General features: G+C 38.9%; 2 protein-coding genes across 3 annotated transcripts; one reads left to right on the plus strand and one right to left on the minus strand.

Moving 5' to 3' along the window:
* Nucleotides 1–4,302: 4,302 nt before the first annotated feature.
* Nucleotides 4,303–17,794, plus strand: LOC126367040 (maltase A1-like). Of its 2 annotated transcripts, none has more exons than XM_050010418.1 (12): nucleotides 4,303–4,585; nucleotides 7,207–7,365; nucleotides 8,452–8,631; nucleotides 10,166–10,320; nucleotides 11,444–11,569; nucleotides 12,834–12,954; nucleotides 13,349–13,680; nucleotides 14,745–14,852; nucleotides 15,752–16,003; nucleotides 16,823–16,920; nucleotides 17,341–17,481; nucleotides 17,593–17,794. In XM_050010418.1, the coding sequence occupies exons 2-12, from the start codon at nucleotides 7,209–7,211 to the stop codon at nucleotides 17,669–17,671; spliced, it is 1,749 nt and encodes a 582-aa protein (XP_049866375.1). In that variant the 5' UTR covers nucleotides 4,303–4,585; nucleotides 7,207–7,208; the 3' UTR covers nucleotides 17,672–17,794. The 2 variants fall into 2 exon arrangements, with proteins under 2 accessions (XP_049866375.1, XP_049866376.1); XM_050010419.1 differs by lacking the exon at nucleotides 4,303–4,585 and adding an exon at nucleotides 4,893–4,917.
* Nucleotides 17,795–17,935: 141 nt separating this feature from the next.
* LOC126367112 (DNA polymerase epsilon subunit 4) lies at nucleotides 17,936–19,728 on the minus strand. The gene is made up of 2 exons (XM_050010522.1): nucleotides 19,265–19,728; nucleotides 17,936–18,361 (listed from the first exon to the last, which is right to left on the minus strand). Exons 1-2 carry the CDS (start codon nucleotides 19,616–19,618, stop codon nucleotides 18,221–18,223), a joined length of 495 nt encoding a protein of 164 aa, XP_049866479.1. The 5' UTR covers nucleotides 19,619–19,728; the 3' UTR covers nucleotides 17,936–18,220.
* Nucleotides 19,729–20,238: the final 510 nt, after the last annotated feature.

Below are 20,238 nucleotides of genomic sequence, written 5' to 3' on the forward strand. Positions count from 1 at the left end.
TATTTTCATTATGTGTATTTTTTTAAATAAAGAAGTACAAAGTGATCGGTACAAACATTGTAAAGTAGATACCTACTTACGAAAAAATAAAACGTACATAAAAAAAAATCGATATTTAAATTTCGTACGTTAATTACTTTAATTTGCCTGATTTCTGAAAAGCGTCTCTTTAGTCTAACAGACACCTTTTCCATACAAAAATAATTTAACAAAAAGAAATCGTAATTGTCTGTCGTTCTAAGAAATGTAAATACATTTTGTAAATAAAATATAAAGTAATACGAATCTATATTTTGACGAGAGTGTGTGATTAATTTTTACAAATCTGTGTGAAACTTCCTCAGAATGACGTTTATTTTTTTATATTTTTTTGTGGACTGAAGCAACTACATAATAATACCTTTTAAATCTGATAGTTTATAGATGACTGTGCATCGAATTCGTTTAGCCTGTAGCTATATCACATTTTCGGTGCGGTATGTACGTACGTACGTACTTTACTCTTTTTGTGGGAAAAACGGCCACAAATGTCATATCAATACTGGCTTTAGTTTTTACACGATTTGGATGTCACAGCTCATCCACCATACCTATTACCAGCTCGAATTTGTGTATAGCCGCAAAAGTTTTTTTATACTTACATATCCAAATGCATAATTGTTTATTTTGGATAGAATCTTAATTGCATTAAATGAATTAAACAAATCAGTTGCAAAATACTCGCGAAATTACTATTCATTTGTGTTTTGGTCGTTAGATAAAATTGTGGTTTATGTCATTGGATTAAGGTGTCATTTTCATGACGATGTTATCCCCCACGCAAATAGTAAATTTATTGAGTTACTTCGTATTTTCAAATCAAAAGCAATTTTTATCTATTGTTTGTAAACAGCCATTTTGAGAGCGTACAAAATGAAGCAATAATGTGCAGTTCGCGCCATGAAATATTCTGCTGTTGATTGCCGTGCTGATTCTGGTACACACCATCTAATTTTATTTTAAGTTATACCTGTCATTTTCTTATCCGCTGAAAAGGGAAGGGACGGGTAATCGACAGACTTTTAATGGAACACATGTCAATTTTAGGCAGAAATTTAAATAACCCTAATTAAAACACATAATAACGTGTGCGTCAAGCTAGCGGCCTCAAAAAAAAAATGGGCACGAAAAAATAATTTGACCATACCAAAAAATAGTACTCTTATTGAAAAAAATAGTACCTGTTGTAAAAAAATTAGTACCATCACGGTTCTGGATTTATAGCCATGTTTTATTGCACTTGCTAGCTTGACGGTGAGCGAAATTTGGCGAGAGTTAACGACAAGGTCTTTCGCTTTGATTTAAACGCCAAAAAATAGTACCGAAATAGTACTCACCCCCTGCAAAATACCGAAAGTAGTACTTCAACGGTTCCAAAGTTATAAAGGCAGTTCTTTGATCCCGCTAGCTTGACGTTTTGAAAATACCTATTATCTGGGGAACGCTTGCATACTTCAGTATGTAACTAATGTCAATAAACTCGTATGAAATAGTACTCCCTACCATCATAATTTTGATCCGATTCTCTTTGTAGAAATGTTAAAAAATCATCATAACCCAAGAGGCAAGAGGGAAACCACTGCCCTATTTTTCCCTAAAAAGTAGCATGGAGAGTATTCGGAAAATGCTACACCGACAAGAGCGTGGCTCTTAAATTGATGATGATGAGTACTATTTCGATACTATTTTTTGGCGTTTAAATCAAAGCGAAAGACCTTGTCGTTAACTCTCGCCAAATTTCGCTCACCGTCAAGCTAGCAAGTGCAATAAAACATGGCTATAAATCCAGAACCGTGATGGTACTAATTTTTTTACAACAGGTACTATTTTTTTCAATAAGAGTACTATTTTTTGGTATGGTCAAATTATTTTTTCGTGCCCATTTTTTTTTTGAGGCCGCTAGCTTGACGCACACATAATAACGGGTTCTTACCGCGTTTGAAATAGGGAATATGAGACTCCCGAATATATATATTCCCTATTTCAAACGCGGTTAGAACCCGTTATTATGTGTTTTAATTATGATAATAACCGCGTAAACTTTAAACAATGTTTAAATAAACCTTCCAAAAACCTGACAGAATTAAGTTGACAGCACACGTACCGATTGCATACGAGCGAGATGCCTATTTTATGTGCCCGGGTTATTCTCTCATTTTAAAATTAACATTTGTCAATTATCCGTCCCTTTCCCTTTATTCGAATGAGAAAATGACGGGTATAACTTAAAATAAAATTAGGACAATGGCCCCGATTCCTGCAGACCTCCTAAGAACCTTTACTTTAAGTTATACCTGTAATTTTCTTATCCACCGAAAAGAAAAGGGACGGATGATTGAAATGAATAATCCGGGCGAATCAAAAAGGTATCTCGCTCGCATGCAATCCGTTTGATGTGTGCTGTCAACTTAATTCTGCCGGTTTATTAGCCAATGTTAAATTTTATAGGGTTGTTTTAGATTTGTGCTTAAATTGATGTGTGTTCCATAAATTTTATGCTTGTCGATTACCTGTCCCTTTCCTTTTGACATATATAACTTGTGTCTACAGGAATTGGCATCAATATCTCAAAATTGCATAGAATTCTTATGACTTGTCAATTAATTCCATTAAAATCCGCGTAACGTGTTTCGTGGCGCGTACTTTAAAAATGTTATAACCCACGGAGGCCTTATTACTAAATAGCCTTCTCTTACAAGCAACCTTCAGATGAATAATATAAATTATAAATGTAATTATTAAATAAATTAAGTAGTGTTGCGTGAACTAAGCATAAGATGTACTGTACAATTTCTACTGAACGTTTAGAAGTACAAATCTACTTACGTACTTTAGTTACTGTGCATAAAATATATATTTGAATGTTTAAATGTGAATCATAGGTTAATTATGTCTAGACGACACGGTTGCCAATTGTTGTTTACTTACAATATTCCATTTGTAAAAAAAAAAAAACACGGAAGAAATAGAAATCTACCTAACTCTTGTCGACAAACCAGAAATGACAAATAAATTGAACTGAAACAACTTTAACTTTGTTTTATATTTCTATCATTATTATTACACCAAAGTTATACTGCATGTCTTCTTCTATTGAGAAGACAAAGGCTCTTGACATGGCTCATGTCATGACTGCTAACTTCTTAATTCAAATCTGTAAGTAGTAACCGGGACCGACGGCTTAACGTGCCTTCCGAAGCATGGAATGTCTTACTTTTAGTCAATTAGGTGATCAGCCTGTAATGTTCTAATCAAACTAGGGATCGCTATACGTCTCCACCGGGATTTGAACCCGGCACCTCAAGACTGTCAGCTCGACGCTCCAACCGCTGGACCACGGAGACCGTTACTATATTGCGTAGAAAAAACAGTGATCGTATATTCCAGCTTTTCCAGCGCTTATTTATTAAAAGTTCGCTGCTGGTTGAATATTATGGATAGCGCTTTGTATTGAAAAAAAAATCAGATTTGTTATAAAAAATCCTATTAACTTTGAAACCATCGTAACGTTTTCATCCTGGGATTTTTACAAAATAAATGGTTTGAAAATTCCGCTTCCATACTTAAACAGCTTCTAGGTAAGGTAAAGTCTTTTTTACAACACACTTACACTACCTCCACAACTCAATTTTGCATCCAAGTGATTTCGAATCAGCGAACTGTATTCCCGATTTGAAGACGCCTGCGAGAACCTGCTGCTCAATCACACCCCAAACACTCCATATAAAATCTAATTCATTCATCATCAGCCCATTAACGTCCCCACTGCTGGGGCACGGGCCTTCCCTATGGATGGATAGGGAGACCGGGCCTTAAACTACCACGCGGGCACAGTGCGGATTGGTGGTTATTAACGACTGCTAATGCAGCCGGGACCAACGGCTTAACGTGCCTTCCAAAGCACGGAGGAGCTCGAGATGAAAACTTTTTTTTTGTGGTCACCCATCCTATGACCGGTCTTTGCGAAAGTTGCTTAACTTCAACAATCGCAGACCGAGCGCGTTTACCGCTGCGCCACCGAGCTCCTCAATAAGAGCTAATTCATTACCTACATACATAATTGCTCTTTAGTTTACGGCCATTTAAGACCAAAGTAAGACCTAGGCGTCCGTTATGAATTGCGGGGCCCTAACATGCGTGTCACGTGATTTTGTTCGTATATTGACAGAACGTCATGACTTATTTGGGTTCACAATCGATAAAACAACAATTATATGGTCAGAATCGATAAAATGACCGTGATAATTTTATGACGCCCTACTGAACGCTCTCGGCTTCTCGCATCTTTGTAGATATTTCGCGCGGTTTTTGCGAACTTCCACAGATTATACATAATGACAGTTTTATTTTTTACACATGGCCAATTGCTCCAATTGAATTAATCGATTGTAATCGATGTAAATTAAGTTCTGTCTCTTTAGATAATGGTATAATGGGGGCCATCTACTAGCGCACAATTGAAGTGTTGATTATCTAACACTTGACAGTGCTATTAAAGGGACGTGTTTGACGAAATAGTCATTGTTTGTGCCTGGACGCCGGTGAGGTAGGTCTTACATTCCCAACGCTCTTGTTTCGATCATAAATCTCGTATTTACTAGTTATATTTTTTTAAAACTCAGATATGACTTCATACTCCTTACTCTTTTAGATGTAAGTAATTAGGTAGTCAGTAAAGTCTTTTTTTATACATAACACAATCATAATTATATTAAGTATGTGCATTTATCTAATAATAACGTTTGTTCACCTTTACATGACATTGATCTACTATTATAGAGAAGATTGTTTATTTACAATTTGATTAAGTATTTTTTTTATTATCTGCTATAAACATATTTTGAAAAACCCTAAACTAAGCTCGTGGTACGCTAGTAGGTACCTACCTAGTAAGTATTGTATAGAGCAAGCTCCTAAAAAAGTTATAGGTACCTACTTATACCTACACACATCTATTCTTTTATGCTCGACTCTCCTAGTATTACTATGTTACATCATTGAGCCGTGGAAGTTACTAATAATAATAATCTTTATTGCACAAAACTTACAACAACACAATGACAATATATAGTTAAACAATAAAAACAAGTGCAATTACAAAAATACAGATTATAACATTGGTTAATTAAACAGGGGTCCTCAAACTAGGCTAAGCCTGTGTCTTGGGGAACCAATTAAATAGGAAATTACAATTTATCCTTAAATTAGGCATCCTTTTTAATAAGACTTATTATTATTAATACAGTGGGTAAGTATAAGAAAAATATTTAGAAAAAGATGTACTTAAAGGAGAAACATAAAAATAAGTATTCTATTTTAAAAGCTCTTCTGTTGATTCGTAATCTAAGGAAAGTAAAGATTTTATTAATAACTTTTTTGTTTCTATGGTGGTACAATGTTTAAAGCAACATAGAGTTAATGCTGCATTATATGTGTGTGCTATCATAAAATCACCAAACCTCCTTGCGAAAGAGGTATTGACAGTAGGCAGTGGAATACTAAAAACTCGTTTGTCTAACATTTTATCGTATTCCTCGGAGTTGATGATAAGTTTATGAGTGGTGGTACATACTTTAAGGATGAATAACTGGCGTATAGAGAGTACATTCGCTTCTTTATAAAGCTCGCGTGTGGGATATCTAAAAGGTTTTTTTAACATGACTTTCAATACAGATCTTTGTGCTCTTTCAGCGTCTAAGAGAATAGATTTTCCTGCACTACCCCATACTGAGATGCAATAACTTGCAACTGATTGACATATAGCCGAGTAAACAATTTTTAATAAAGCTGTGTCCGCTATTTCTCTCAGTTTTTTAACTACGCCTATAGTCTTTCTAATTCTCTTAGCTAGACATTGTATGTGTGCTTTGAAGTTTAGGTTGTCATCTATTAGTACACCGAGATATTTAATTACGTTAGTACGTTGGATACAGTCGCAGTGGCAGGGGGAAGGATCACAAGTGTGTATTTTAATATCTTTTAATTCGATAGGTTCGGATGCGGCTGTTTTATGAAAGCAAATGAATTTAGTTTTTTTTATTATTTAATGTTAGCAGATTATTTTGCAGCCAATTATTAATAATACACAATCCATTTTCCGCAGATTGGTGTGTCTCCTTCCAGGTTTTTCCGTCAAAGATTATAACTGTGTCATCTGCGTAACATATTATATCGGCATTTTTAAGTTTAGCATTGTGAATGTCATTCATGTACATTATAAATAGTGTAGGACCCAAGATGCTCCCCTGGGGAACACCAAAGTGAACAGGGAGGGGGTCACTGCTGTAAGATCCGACTGTGACTAATTGTTTCCGGTTCGAGAGATAACTGTTAAACCAATTAAGAGCAAGACCTCTGATTCCAGAACGCTCTATTTTACTTAAAAGAATTTTGGGAGAAACGGTGTCAAATGCTTTAGCTAGGTCTAAGAAAACTCCAATACAGTTGCGACCTTTATCAAGTTTGTTAGAGATTTGACTGGTTAATAGCTTGACCGCGTCTTCCGTCGATTTGCCATGCCGAAAGCCGAATTGTCTGGGAGATAATAAGTTATGTGTCTCTATAAATTTTATCAAGCGCTTATTTACAAGTTTTTCGAGTAACTTAGAAAATATACTAAGTAGAGATATCGGTCTATAATTTCCCGGTGATATTTTAGGTCCTTCTTTGTAAATAGGTGTAATCGACGCTACTTTCCATAGTTCAGGGAAACAACCCGAGCTTAAACTTAGATTAAATATATATGTTAGAGGTAGGAGTATTTTATGTTGGATGTGTTTAATAAGGCTAGTGTTGACATTGTCAAGACCTGGAGCACTATCTAGCTTTAACTGATTTACTAAGCTTTGAACTTCTAGCTGATCGGTGGGCTCCAAAAAAAAGTTACTATAAAAAAACAGTTACTATACTTACCTACTAAAGTACAGTCATGAGCAATATAATGCACCCACTTTAGGACTCTGTCGCACAAACATATTTGACATTTAGTGAGACTTACAGTGCAATTTGTCAGAAATAATCACGTGACAGGGTACCAAAATATATGCATATTGATGCTCGTAACCGTACAACTTACTTATATTATGAACTGACCACGACTTTTGTAGGTAGATGTATTCTTACACATTGACGATCTTTTTTGATTCCTTTACGCAAACTATATTAAAGACATGTCGGCACGCACGAACATTCTCCTGCTGGTGACCGCCGCGCTGGTGGCGGTGGTGGCTGCTGGTGGGCTGGACTGGTACGAGACGGCCCTCGTCTACCAAATCTACCCGCGCTCCTTCAAGGACAGCGATGGCGACGGTATCGGAGACATCAATGGTAAGTACCGTACGAACTGTGCATAGTAACTAACACCATTGATATATACCCCTAATGATGTAGTACGCACCTAATCGCACTTTCCTACGCTTCCATCCTTTTCTGCTACTGAGAACCGTAATTTGCTAGAGCGAGAGAGAGCGACCTCACGCGGCAGAATCCACGAGGCGATAACGCTACGTGCTAAAATATCAACCCTCAACCCAACATAACATCATAGAAGGGAAGCTAGAAAGAAAGTAAGGGGAAGACCAAGAATTGCTTACATGGAACAGATTAAAGAGAAGGTGATCGTCGTGTCTTAAAGGAAGTGAAGGAATGGGCCTTTGATAGACAAGAATGGAGAATGCACACCTACAAGAGCGTGGCTCCTAAATTCGTGATGATGATACACAAACCTAAGTGTCACGTGACGATGCCTCAAAGACAAAAGACAAATAATAAATAATTATTTCAAAAATAGAATAAGTCTCGTATGGTAGGTGCACTAAATGCTACGCAGCTTATTGTCCAATGTCAATTACGCAGGGTCTATGCTCACTATTTGGCCCCATTTATAAGCGGCAATTTATTCATTGACAAAGAATAAAGAAGTACGTTCGTAGAACGGACATGACGCCCCGCCCAACACGTATCGATGTCGAGCTAGATTTACCTCACCCCTTTGGGTCTCACTTTAGTCTAAATAGCCATAAGTCGAAAAAACTAAGGGAGCGCGCGCGAACTGTCTGTCTCTTTTTTATGGAGTAACGAGATTTTTGCTAAGAATTTTGGCTAAGGACAATTAGGTCGTGTACCAGGTTCAGAATAAATTATGAAATTCCGATTACTAAATAAAGACATATCTAAAACTAACGAAAAACATTTTCTTTTTTCTATTTAACTTATTTATGAATTGTATTCAAGCAAAACGTAATAATAAGTCCGACATTTTATCACGTTTTTTCTATGACGTCACAGTGTGTTTTTTCATGCAAGTTCTATAGTACCTAATTTCGTGTTTTGACGTTTAGTAAAAAGTAACTGATTTGACTACTTGGAAATTAGCCTATTTATTAGGGTCATTAATCAATTTGTGCATGACAGGTATAACATCAAAGCTCCCGTATCTGGCGGACCTGGGAGTGGAGGCGATATGGCTGTCGCCCATCTTCCTGTCCCCGATGTACGACTTCGGCTACGACATATCTGACTACCGCCAAATCGCGCCCGAGTACGGAACCATGGATGATTTCGAGAACCTTCTCGCCGAATCCAAGAAACTGGGTGAGTTGTTTCCTATATAAACAAAATTAACAACACCAAAATGCTGTTTGCCTTCGTAAATGCAAACAAATAGAAGAGATGTTTTGAACAAAATTAACACCGAGTATCAGAGCAATTTGTCTTCTAAACATTGTAGCTCTGCCCACCCATTATGTAACTATTTACGATAAGATGCAAAAGTCCAATCAGTTTCTTGCAAAGTAATAAATTAACTGGTTGCACTTACATGTCATTTCTGTAAATAGACCAAAAACACCTACAAAAACATAAATTTTATAATTATGACAACTAATGGTTCATAATTTCACCACTGTTTACAAATAATTCCCTGGGCTCAATGACTGCACTTTTGCTCTTTGATTCTACATACATACTTATATAGCATAAACATAAATAGCCTATAATTACCCCACCGAACGAAGACCGAAATCTATGTAAGTAAGTAAGTATGAAAAAAACGCTTTTGACTAATTAGGTATGTCCCTTAATTTTCCATCATTGGGTGGTCTAAATAAGTACAACTGCTGGCCAGAGGGCTTCCCTCATCTGAAGGGGTATGGAGCGTACTCCACCAGTCAGCTCCACTACATAAACAGAAAATGGGTTTTATTACCACACGCATGAAGGTCTCTTAAACAGTTAAAGACTACAATAGTTCTTTAAACTATCTACGTAGGTACTTATTCGATAAACACAGCGTTTATTTCAAACACTTGAAGATGTTTTCATTACCAAGACATTTAAATTGTTGCGAAATGTTTTCCGGGCATTATTACGTGTTAAGTACAGCACTTATACCACAATCATATCGTTGGGAAGTACCAATAACATCCGCAGGGTTTTTACATAAGACTTAGGCCGGGTTTCCACTGGAGATGGGCGGAGAAGAGCGGAGATGTGCGGATTTGACCAATCACAGCGTTCGAGAGAGCGAAAAAAGAAGACGCTCTGTCACTCACTCCCTCACGGTGATTGGTCGATTCCGGCACATCTCCGCACAGCTCCGCGTCAATGGAAACGCAGCCTTAGGGACAAGTCCCATATAATACTTGCTGATAAACTGTCGTACTTAGGCTATCGTCTAGTGCCTGAAGGAGGTCTTAGATTCGAATGCCGATGAGGACATACTACAAAAATCACTTTGTGATCCCTAAGTTAGGACGCTACAAGGTCCGAAAGTATGATTATCCGCGTTATGAGGTGGATTGCCAACCTCATCAACCCTGGTGTCAGGGTTACTATTGAGCCGCCAAAGGCCCCTGACATGGCTCTGGTAACGACTACCTACTTCCATCAGTAAGTAGTAACCTGGACCAACGGCTTAACGTGCATTCCGAAGCACGGATCATGTTACTTTCGGACAATCAGGTAATCAAACTAAGGATTACAAAATGATTTTTGTAATATGTCTCCACCGGGATTCGAATCCGGGACTTCCGGATCATGAGCCCAACGCTTGATGAGGTTGGTAATCCACCTCACAACACACGATAGGAGAAGAGAATATTGTTGTAATGTTTTTTTTTCTAATCAGGTGTGAGAGTAATATTGGACTATGTGCCCAACCACACGAGCAATGAGAGCGACTGGTTCGTCAAATCTGTCCGCAAAGAACCTGGCTTCGAGAATTACTACGTGTGGGCTGATGGGGTTAAAGTCAACGGCACGCTGCAACCGCCTAACAATTGGGTAAGTTACATTTACATACATAAATAAAATCGCGCCTATTTCCCATTGGGGTAGGCAGAGACCATGGAATTCCACTTACTACGATCCTGACACACCACTTTCGTTTCTTCCACTCTCATCAAAGACTTCATACATGCTCGACGTTACATTTACATGTATTTAGGTATATTGCCAAAATCTCTTGATCTTCAGGTCCCGGATTCGATTTCCTGTGGGGACATATCACAAAAATCACTTTGTTTTCCCTAATTTGGATACAGAACGTAACCTACGGTTACGACATAGCAGACTGATCATCCGATTGTTGGAAACTAAGACGATCCATGCTTCGGAGGGCACGTTAAGCAGTCGGTTCCTATTAGTACTACTTACTCAGTAAGTCGTTACTTGAGCCATGCCAGAGGTCTTTGGCGGCTTAATAGGCTGATGAGGTCGATCATTGACCTCACAACCTTCCCTTACTTAGAATTTAATTAATTAAACCCTCCCACTTCTCATCATCCTCCTGCCCTTATCCCACTCTAGGTGTGGTCGGCACAACATGTATTCCCCTTCCATTCATTTCTGTCAATCGTCATCTCAGTAAGTCTCACCTTTCACACATCATCATCAATTTAAGAGCCACGCTGTTGTCGGTGTAACTTTTAAATTATAGGCACTTTTAGTCGCTTACTTTTCTATTTTCTTGTAGTTTTTAATCAGAGCTGTTGACATCATGTAGCCATAATGAAATTAGGTAATCATTTTTGTCATTAATTATATTCACATAGTGACGCTTTTGTGACTTTATTAACTTTATTTGATTGTTTTTATTGTTTTTTTTTTTACTGTTCTCGTACATCATATTTTATTACCAGTGACATCCTATTTTAAATTGACTATATTTGGCTACTGATATATTGTTATTATTTTTTTGTATAATTTTCGACACAATGTAAAAATTGTTCAGAAGTAAATAAACTTGAAACTTGTAGCATTTTCCATTCCAGTCTATCAAAGGCCAATAGACACGACGTTAACCTTTTCTTTAACACACACATCATTTTTTACACAATCCATCCACACTTTCTTAGGTCGTCCCATACGTCTATATCCATTCACATTAACCATCCCATTTCTACAGATCTCGATCTTCCGCAAGAGTGCGTGGGAGTACAACGCGACGCGCGGCCAGTACTACCTGCATCAGTTCGTGATCGGCCAACCCGACCTCAACTACCGCGAGCCTAAGGTCCAGCAGGAGATGAAGGTAGGCATAGCGTTATTCCGTTTTCACAGGATCCACTTACCTAACCTGAAGATTTGACAGATGATTCCACCCAATACATTCTCTCTCTCTCTCTATTTAAGAGCTGCGCTCTTGTCGGTGGAGTAATCGCCATTCCTCTGTTCTTCCCGCCAAAACTTTCACCTCCCGATACGACACGACCTGCACCTTCTCTTTAATTTGTTTCATAAATGTTATCCTAGGTCTACCCCTTCCTCTCTTCCCTTCAATTTTTCCTTCTGTAATGTTTGTTATAAATGAATCGTGTCGTATCAGGTGGCCAATCATATTTCCTCTCCGGTTCTCTATAGTCTTCAATATGGTTCTCTTTTCTTCAATGCATTGCACCCAATACATTGTTTTACTTTAATTCATCATCTTCTTAGCATTGTCCCGTTTTTCACAGGGTCAGCTTACCTAACCTAAAGGTTTGACAGGTCCGATTTTTTACAGAAGCGACCTATTTGACCATTCAACCCGCGAAGGGAAAACCAGCTCAATACAGGTTAGGTTACATACCTTCGAAACGCATTTTTTGGGAATGTGGGTTTCGTGTTTTCATTCACCTCCAATAAACTTATAAAGTCAGATTCAGTTGGTTGTTGGTGGAGCTCGAGACGGGATTTGAACCTGTGACATGATTTAAGACACACGTTCTCCGAACAGGATTTATAGACAATTGACACCACATTTTTTTTTACCTTTGATGGGTTTGCTCTTGGCCCCGGACTTGCCCGAAGGCATTGACGAGGCCTAAGATGCAGCTTGATTTCTTGCAGCTTCTTTTCCCCGGCTATACAGGTTGTGAGAAGCTGCAGTAGTTTTAGGCGGATGAGACGTTCGTTATGTAAAAATTGACGATTCAAAGTGTAACTATGTTACCTACTGAATAAAGATATTTTTGAATTTGAATTTGAATTTGATGCAGCTCTCCCAGAAGATGCCTGTTCACTCTGGCCTTGGTCTTGGTTTCCAGGATTTGTGCCCGGTTGATAGCTATGGACTCTCCCTCTTTTATATGGGACTTAGATATAGCTGGCGAGGAGTGGATGTACTATACACCTCAACCAACCCCTTCGATACATGCGTGACGCTGTTTAAAAGACATAAATAGCCTATATACGTCCCACTGCTGGGCACAGGCCTCCCCTCAATCAAACGGAGGGGTATTGAGCATACTCTACCACGCTGCTCCACTGCGGGTTGGTGATGCTGCTATGTTAGAATAAATTACTGTTGATTTTAGGACGTGATTCGCTTCTGGCTGGACAAGGGTGTGTCTGGCTTCCGCGTGGACGCAATCAACATGATGTACGAGGTGGATCCAAAGGACTACGGCGGTCGCTTCCCTGACGAACCACTTTCAGGTAAACAACCTTCTTTCCTTAACCCTATGCGTTTTTTTATTGACCAGCATACGCGGGTTGATTTACGCTATCTACGTAGACATACCTTCTCATCTATCGTGTGGGTTGTGAGGTGAATTACCAACCTCATCTACCCTGGTGTCGAGGTTATAATTGAGCACCCAAAGGCCCCTGACATTGCTTACGTGACGATTACGCACATCTGTAACCGGGACCAACGACTTAACGTGCCTTCCGAAGCACGGCTCATCTTACTTTCGGACGCTCAGGTGATCGGCCTGTAATATCCTAACCAAACTAGGGATCACAAAGTGAGTTTTGTGATATGTCCCCACCGGGATTTGAACCCCGGGACCTCCGCAATGACAATACAATTTTATACTCTTCCTTGCAGGAGACCCTAACTACGGCCCAGAAGACTACGAATATCTCGATCACATATACACCAAGGACCTATCTGAGACTTATGACGTAGTATTCGACTGGAGAGACGTGTTTAACGAGTACATATCTAAACAGGGCGAGTACAAAATCATGATGACCGAAGCGTATGCTGACATAGAACTGATGATCAAATATTACGGCGATGGCAAGAGAAACGGATCCATTCCGTTCAACTTCGCCTTCCTTGGGGAAATTAACAACCAGTCCAACGCACGAGACATCAAGCTGGTCATAGATAAATGGATGACTTATAAACCTGCTAACCAGCCTGCTAACTGGGTGGTGAGTATAATAACATATTTAATATTTGCTGTGAAAACTTCGATATCGCGTTTCACGACCGCTTGAAGACTGCATTATTGAATGTGGCGCCATCTGTTGTATGTGAGCGGAACTAGGTGGCCAACTAGTTGGGTCCGCTACAATAAATAATAGGAGCTAGGTGGCGCAGCGGTAAACGCGCTCGGTCTGCGATTGTTGAAGTTAAGCAACTTTCGCAAAGGCCGGTCATAGGATGGGTGACCACAAAAAAATAAGTTTTCATCTCGAGTTCCTCCGTGCTTCGGAAGGCAGGTTAAGCCGTTGGTCCCGGCTGCATTAGCAGTCGTTAATAACCATCAATCCGCACTGGGCCCGCGTGATAGTTTAAGGCCCGATCTCCCTATCCATCCATAGGTAAGGCCCGTGCCCCAGCAGTGGGGACATTAATGGGCTGATGATAAATAATATAAATATAAAATAACATATTTATTATTTTTAACGGCCTCCTTGGTCCAGTGGTTGAGCGCTGGTCTCACGAACCGGAAGTCCCGGGTTCGAATCCTGGTGGGGACATATCACAAAAATCACTCTGTGATACCTATTTCGGTTAGAACATTACAGGCTGATCACCTGATTGTCTGAAAGTAAGATGATCCGTGCGTCGGAAGGCACGTTAAGCCGTTGGTCCCGGTTGCTACTTACTGATGTAAGTTAGTAAGACATGAGCCATGTCAAGGACCTTTGGTGGCTCAATAGTAACCCTGACACCAGGGTTGATGGGGTCGGTAAATTACCTCACAACCCACACGATAGAAGAAGAGTATAAATAATGATATACGCGCGGGTTGTCTTTGGGTGCACTCCCGTACTGCGTACAGTCATGAGCTATTGTATAATGTACCCACATTAGGACTCTCTCGCACTAACATATTTGACATTTAGTGAGACTTACAGTTATTTCAATTTGTCAAAAAAGTTAATGTGACATGGTACCAAAGTGTATACTTACATATTAATGCTCGTGACCGTACAAGGATAATATTATAATGTTACCTACCTTATCAAACAATCGATGTGTATTTCAGAACGGTAATCACGACCAGAGCCGCATGGCGTCGAGACAGGGCACCGACCGCGTCGATGCCATGAACATGCTGGCTCTACTGTTGCCGGGAGTCACCATCACATACCAGGTAACTTTGCGCTTAAATAGCCACAACTTAAAGAGTTTCTTGTCCTGCTTCTTCTCAGCGCGCACATACACACACATATCACAGAGCACAGAAATAGAAATATAATCTCTGATTATTCTACATTCAAAATAATTCGATACAAATGGAGATCGATTTTCACTTAGAAATAAACCTAATGCAATGCGGGTAGTTGTAAAACATGCGCGTTGCACATAGACTAGACACTTAGAGTAACGTCACAAACGTCGTGTTACCGTGTTCACGTTTCCGTTGCGATCATCATCAGCCGTACGACGCCCACTGCTGGGCATAGGCCTCCCCCAAGGATCTCCACGACGATCGGTCCTGCGCTGCCCGCATCCAGCGGCTTCCCGCGACCTTCACCAGATCGTCGGTCCACCTTGTAGCGGGCCTACCCACTGAGCGTCGCGTTCCGTTGCGATATCATAAAAAAATATAAAAATCGTGTACATACTGTGCTATTAAATCATAATAATAAACTTACCGAGTTCATAATCACTATTAATTGTGGACACAGTGTTCAGTGCAGTGTAATATCAGAAAAATCACAATAAATAATCACTGTATAAAAAAAATATTTATTTATTCACGGTTTTTTCTTTTCACGATTTATTCATAATCGAAAACGTAACACATAAAGTACCGACAAAATAAATACAAACATAATCAAACATACGGCATCTGTTGGAAAAGTACCGAACTAACATAGTTAGTCACCGCTAGACGATCGATATGGTTGGGTAAAAATCGAAGTGCGGTGCGTGCGGGAAGTTTATGGCTACTGTGGATGGCGTTCATTGATGACCCCCATGACGAATGCTTCTAACCTACCAAAGGAAAACCAGCCAACTTACTAAACGCCTATAAAATGTTCACAGGGTGAAGAACTCGGGCAGACCGACGGTTACGTCAGCTGGGAGGAGACAAAAGACCCCCAGGCTTGCAACACCGAAGACCCCATCAACTATTGGAAGAAGTCTCGCGACCCCAACAGAACCCCCTACCAGTGGGACACCAGCAGGAACGCTGGGTTCTCCAACACCACTGGGAAGACCTGGCTACCTGTCGCTGACAACTATCTAACCCTGAACTTGGCGGTGCAACAACAAGCTGCCAACAGCCACTATAAGGTAAGGTCATCATATCTTTCGGACATTTATTAATTTATCTGAAGTGCAGTTTTCAGTAACAGAGTTAGCTCGACCATTATTTATTTACATACATTAGTTATTTATTTAGGTATAAACCCATCGATCACATTACAATGAAATAAAATACAATAAAAATAAAACTTCATTATAAAATTGGTTATGTACCATCATCTACCGTTCTCGAGCCGGTACTCGCTCGACCAGTGTTTTTTTATAAACGGCGATATGGCTCACCACCTATATGGTGTGGGTACTAAGGGTACTTAGTTCACCTTGCGATGGATGTACCTCTGACTAACCCAATTGGGATATAGTCGTGAGCTTGTTTTAATAATAGATAGGTATACTTAAGATTATGCATTCACTTGAATGTATTTTATGTGGAGGAAGCAAGAGATGTGAGGATCGAAGCAAATGGATCCATAATCTCTGCTTACCCCGGTGGGAAATAGGTCAGTTTATGTTATGTGTATGAGGAGCTCGGTGGCGCAGCGGTAAACGCGCTCGGTTTGCGATTGTTGAAGTAAAGCAACTTTCGCAGAGGCCGGTCATAGGATGGGTGACCACAAAAAAAAAAGTTTTCATCTCGAGCTCCTCCGTGCTTCGGAAGGCACGTTAAGCCGTTGGTCCCGGCTGCATTAGCAGTCGTTAATAACCACCAATCCGCACTGGGCCCGCGTGGTGGTTTAAGGCCCGATCTCCCTATCCATCCATAGGGAAGGCCCGTGCCCCAGCAGTGGGGACGTTAATGGGCTGGTGATGATGATGATGTATGTGTATGTTGAATGTGTTTTCCAGTTCTACAAGGACGTAGTACGCATAAAGAAGTCCCCGGCTGTGCGCAATGGAGACCTGGATACCAGAGCCCTGTCCACCTCCGTACTTGCAGTTACTAGGTATGTCATAAAATATACAGGGTGTTAGTGACATCGTAACGAATACTGATGGGGATGATGCAGACCATTATTCTGAGTTAATATCAAGTAGGGAAATTCTACTTCGTCTTCTCTTCGTAGCAAAATTCATTGTTTTTTTATTGTGCTTTTTTAAATTATTTCAATTCTTTGCGATGGAAAAATCCACTTCATATTAACTCAGAATAATGAGCTGAATTATCCCCCTCAGTATTTGTTACGATGTCACTTACACTTAAGAGTGAAAAATGAAACAATTAAAAAAAATAAGTAAGTAGATAAACATCATTTCAAAAAACATCCAGTGTCCTTATTAAGAGGTTTTACAACATTAATTAGACCAAAATTATGACTTTTCAGACCACATTTGGATGGCGAATAATGATTTCTTTTTTCTTTTAGATTGCTGCCTGGAGCTCCCGGTATAGTGGGTATTGTGAATCTGTCTGACGAAGACCAGAACGTGGATCTGTCATCTCTACGTCTGCTGTCTTCTCAACTGCAAGTTATTGCATCCGGTGTTGATTGCAAGCTTCAGAAAGGGTATGAATTCAACTCTTTAGTGATTTATTAAATTTAATTCACAAATAGTCAAATCATTTACAATTACAAAACAATTTACAAAAAATGCAATTTTTGTCTGTATGATTTCAGGGACGCTGTCAACAAATCCAATGTGCTGGTCTCCGCACACTGTGCCATCGTCCTCCAAACCATAAACAACTGCTGTTGATCAAACACTTCTAATCGGAAAACTTTCAAATTAGGAATTATCTTTCTTTCCTTCTTATTTTTCCTAATTATTCTCAAGATGTAGGTACACTAATGTTGTTAAAAATAAAGTGATTGTATATTAATTAAATTGTTTTTATTTACAAATTAATTACATGACATAAACTGTCTAATATAATATTTATAATACACCCTTGGTTGAGAGGGAGTAAAAAGGCCACATGTTTGTTTCAGTCGAATTAGTTTCTACTGTAATGGCTGAATGTAAAACTGTAACAATAAAATAAATAAATATTGCAAGACATTTGCGCATATAAAAGTAAGCACGCAATGTCGACAAATATCAAAACGCAATATTCCTTTTTTTAGATGTATCGCTTCAATGTGGCCTTTAAAACCCCCCAGGTCTCTCCTCAGGGAAAAAACTCTTCTCCTAGAAGGGAAAAAGAGTACACTCAATATTCTTTATTGGCATATACGATGATTGTGTACAAGTAGGTGCAGGTAAGTTGCAGTACTCCATCTTGCTTGATGTACATTACTCCTTATTTCAAAAGTCCATAGCGCCTTCTAGAAAGCATAAGCTGTCTACCCTGTTGATTGCAAGGTCCAGTTCTTTCTTGTTGATAGTCTTCTTATTCTTAGGCAGATACGAGTAGGTTTCATTTGCCAATGTCTCTAAAAACATCTCCTGAAACAATATTAAATACATTCATATTATTTTTAATTTTCTTCAAATTAATTTTGTGGTTGGGCTCATGATCCGGGACATATCACAAAAATCACTTTGTGATCCCTAGTTTGGTTAGGACATTACAGGCTGATCACCTGATTGTCCGAAAGTAAGATGCCGTTGGTTCCGGTTACTATTTACTGATGTAACTATGTAGTTGTTACATGAGTCGTGTCAGCTCAATAATAACCCTGTCACCAGGGTTGATGAGGCTGGTATTCCACCTCACAATCCACATGATAAGAAGAAGAATTTCACTACAATTACTGTTGAAAGTTGCCAATGAATCTCAGAGAACAAACCACCTGCTATTCTAGCCCATATTTTCTACTTTAGTGTATGTATAAGTGTCTCCCAAGCTGCCAAATAAAAATAAGTTGTGTTGTTAAATATCTAGAACCCATTGTAGACAGACTGGCATAAAAACACACAACAAAAGAAGTCATAGAGAATTATTATTCATGATGCAAGTATAGGACATGTAGAAATAACCCTAAAACTATGAATTCCTCTTTAAATTATTATTAATTAACATAAACAAAAAAATAAATAGTCTATATAGGCCTCCTCACTAGAGGGGGTATGGAGCATAAGTATGGAGTTGTTATTATTATATAAAAAATACAAAGTATTGTTATGATATCATAAATAAGTCACTGCACATTTTCATATACACATTTCTTACAAGCAATCACCTTTGTTGCAGCGAAACAATAAATAATATTCTTTAAAGTTCACGGTTACTTCCAAACAATTCCTGCTACAACTACAAACATTCCAAACAAGGTATTGTTATATTGTTGATCAACATAACCTCATCGCTTTCAAGAATAACCATTTACGAATGAAGGAAATACTCACAGTAGCTTTAGTAACCAAGAAGACGGCATCCTGTTGCACTATATTCACGTCAGGGTCCATTTTCATTATATTTTTTATCCGTCCCATTGCTAGTTTGGGAGCATGACTGTTTTTAACAACTTCACTTTTCTGAACTTTATTTTGGTTTTGCGTAATCCTATCCACAAGAAGCTGGTCTTCAGTGCTTATTGTAATCAATTCAGGACCCAAATCTACATCTGCGTGGAGTTCTGAATGAGTATCTGTCTCGTATACCATTATTTCGCTGTTCGGGTTGTCCGTGTCGGCATAAGGTTCCGTATCCTCAACAATATCGGAGATATCGATATTAGTGTAGTTTTCTTCTTCAGTCATGTTTGATCTAGATACGTTTTTCAATTATTTACAAGGAAAAGCAAAACAATTTCACAGTGAAGTGAATTCACGAGCTCGCGCGCGATTTCGTTCAGGAACACCTGCCAAGATGTCAAAGTGACAGATAAGTTTGACAGATAAGTTGCTTGTTAGTCTGGAACGGCAAATGCTTTATGATAGCCAGCCTTGTTTGACATCAAGTATTTTTTTGGGCTGAAAAGTATTTGTTTTGTTTTTTCCAAAATGCCAGTTAGACAACACCAAGAAAAACTAAATTCGTTTTCTCTCGCAATATAGCCAAGGCAGAGTCTAAACATACGTACACGCCCTTATCCATAAATTAGCGCCCATAATACTAATTATTATAAGTAATTAGTAATGTAATTAGTTATTATTAGTAATTATTGTAATTATTCGCGCAGAGCCATAAAGAAATCAGAAGACGACTTGCAGTTACTTTTGATACGAAGTCCTAGGTGATGTTGCATGATCAGTGACGTGCCGTACCCGAGAATGTTCCCACTTTGAAAACTTATGTAAAAAGAGCTTTATTACTTAACTTTTCGGCACATAAGACCAGAGTTCAAGAAACAACAATTTGTTAAGGAAAAGCAGCCAGT

This window comes from Pectinophora gossypiella, chromosome 5, assembly GCF_024362695.1.
Source record: "Pectinophora gossypiella chromosome 5, ilPecGoss1.1, whole genome shotgun sequence".
Classification (NCBI taxonomy): Eukaryota; Metazoa; Arthropoda; class Insecta; order Lepidoptera; family Gelechiidae; genus Pectinophora; species Pectinophora gossypiella.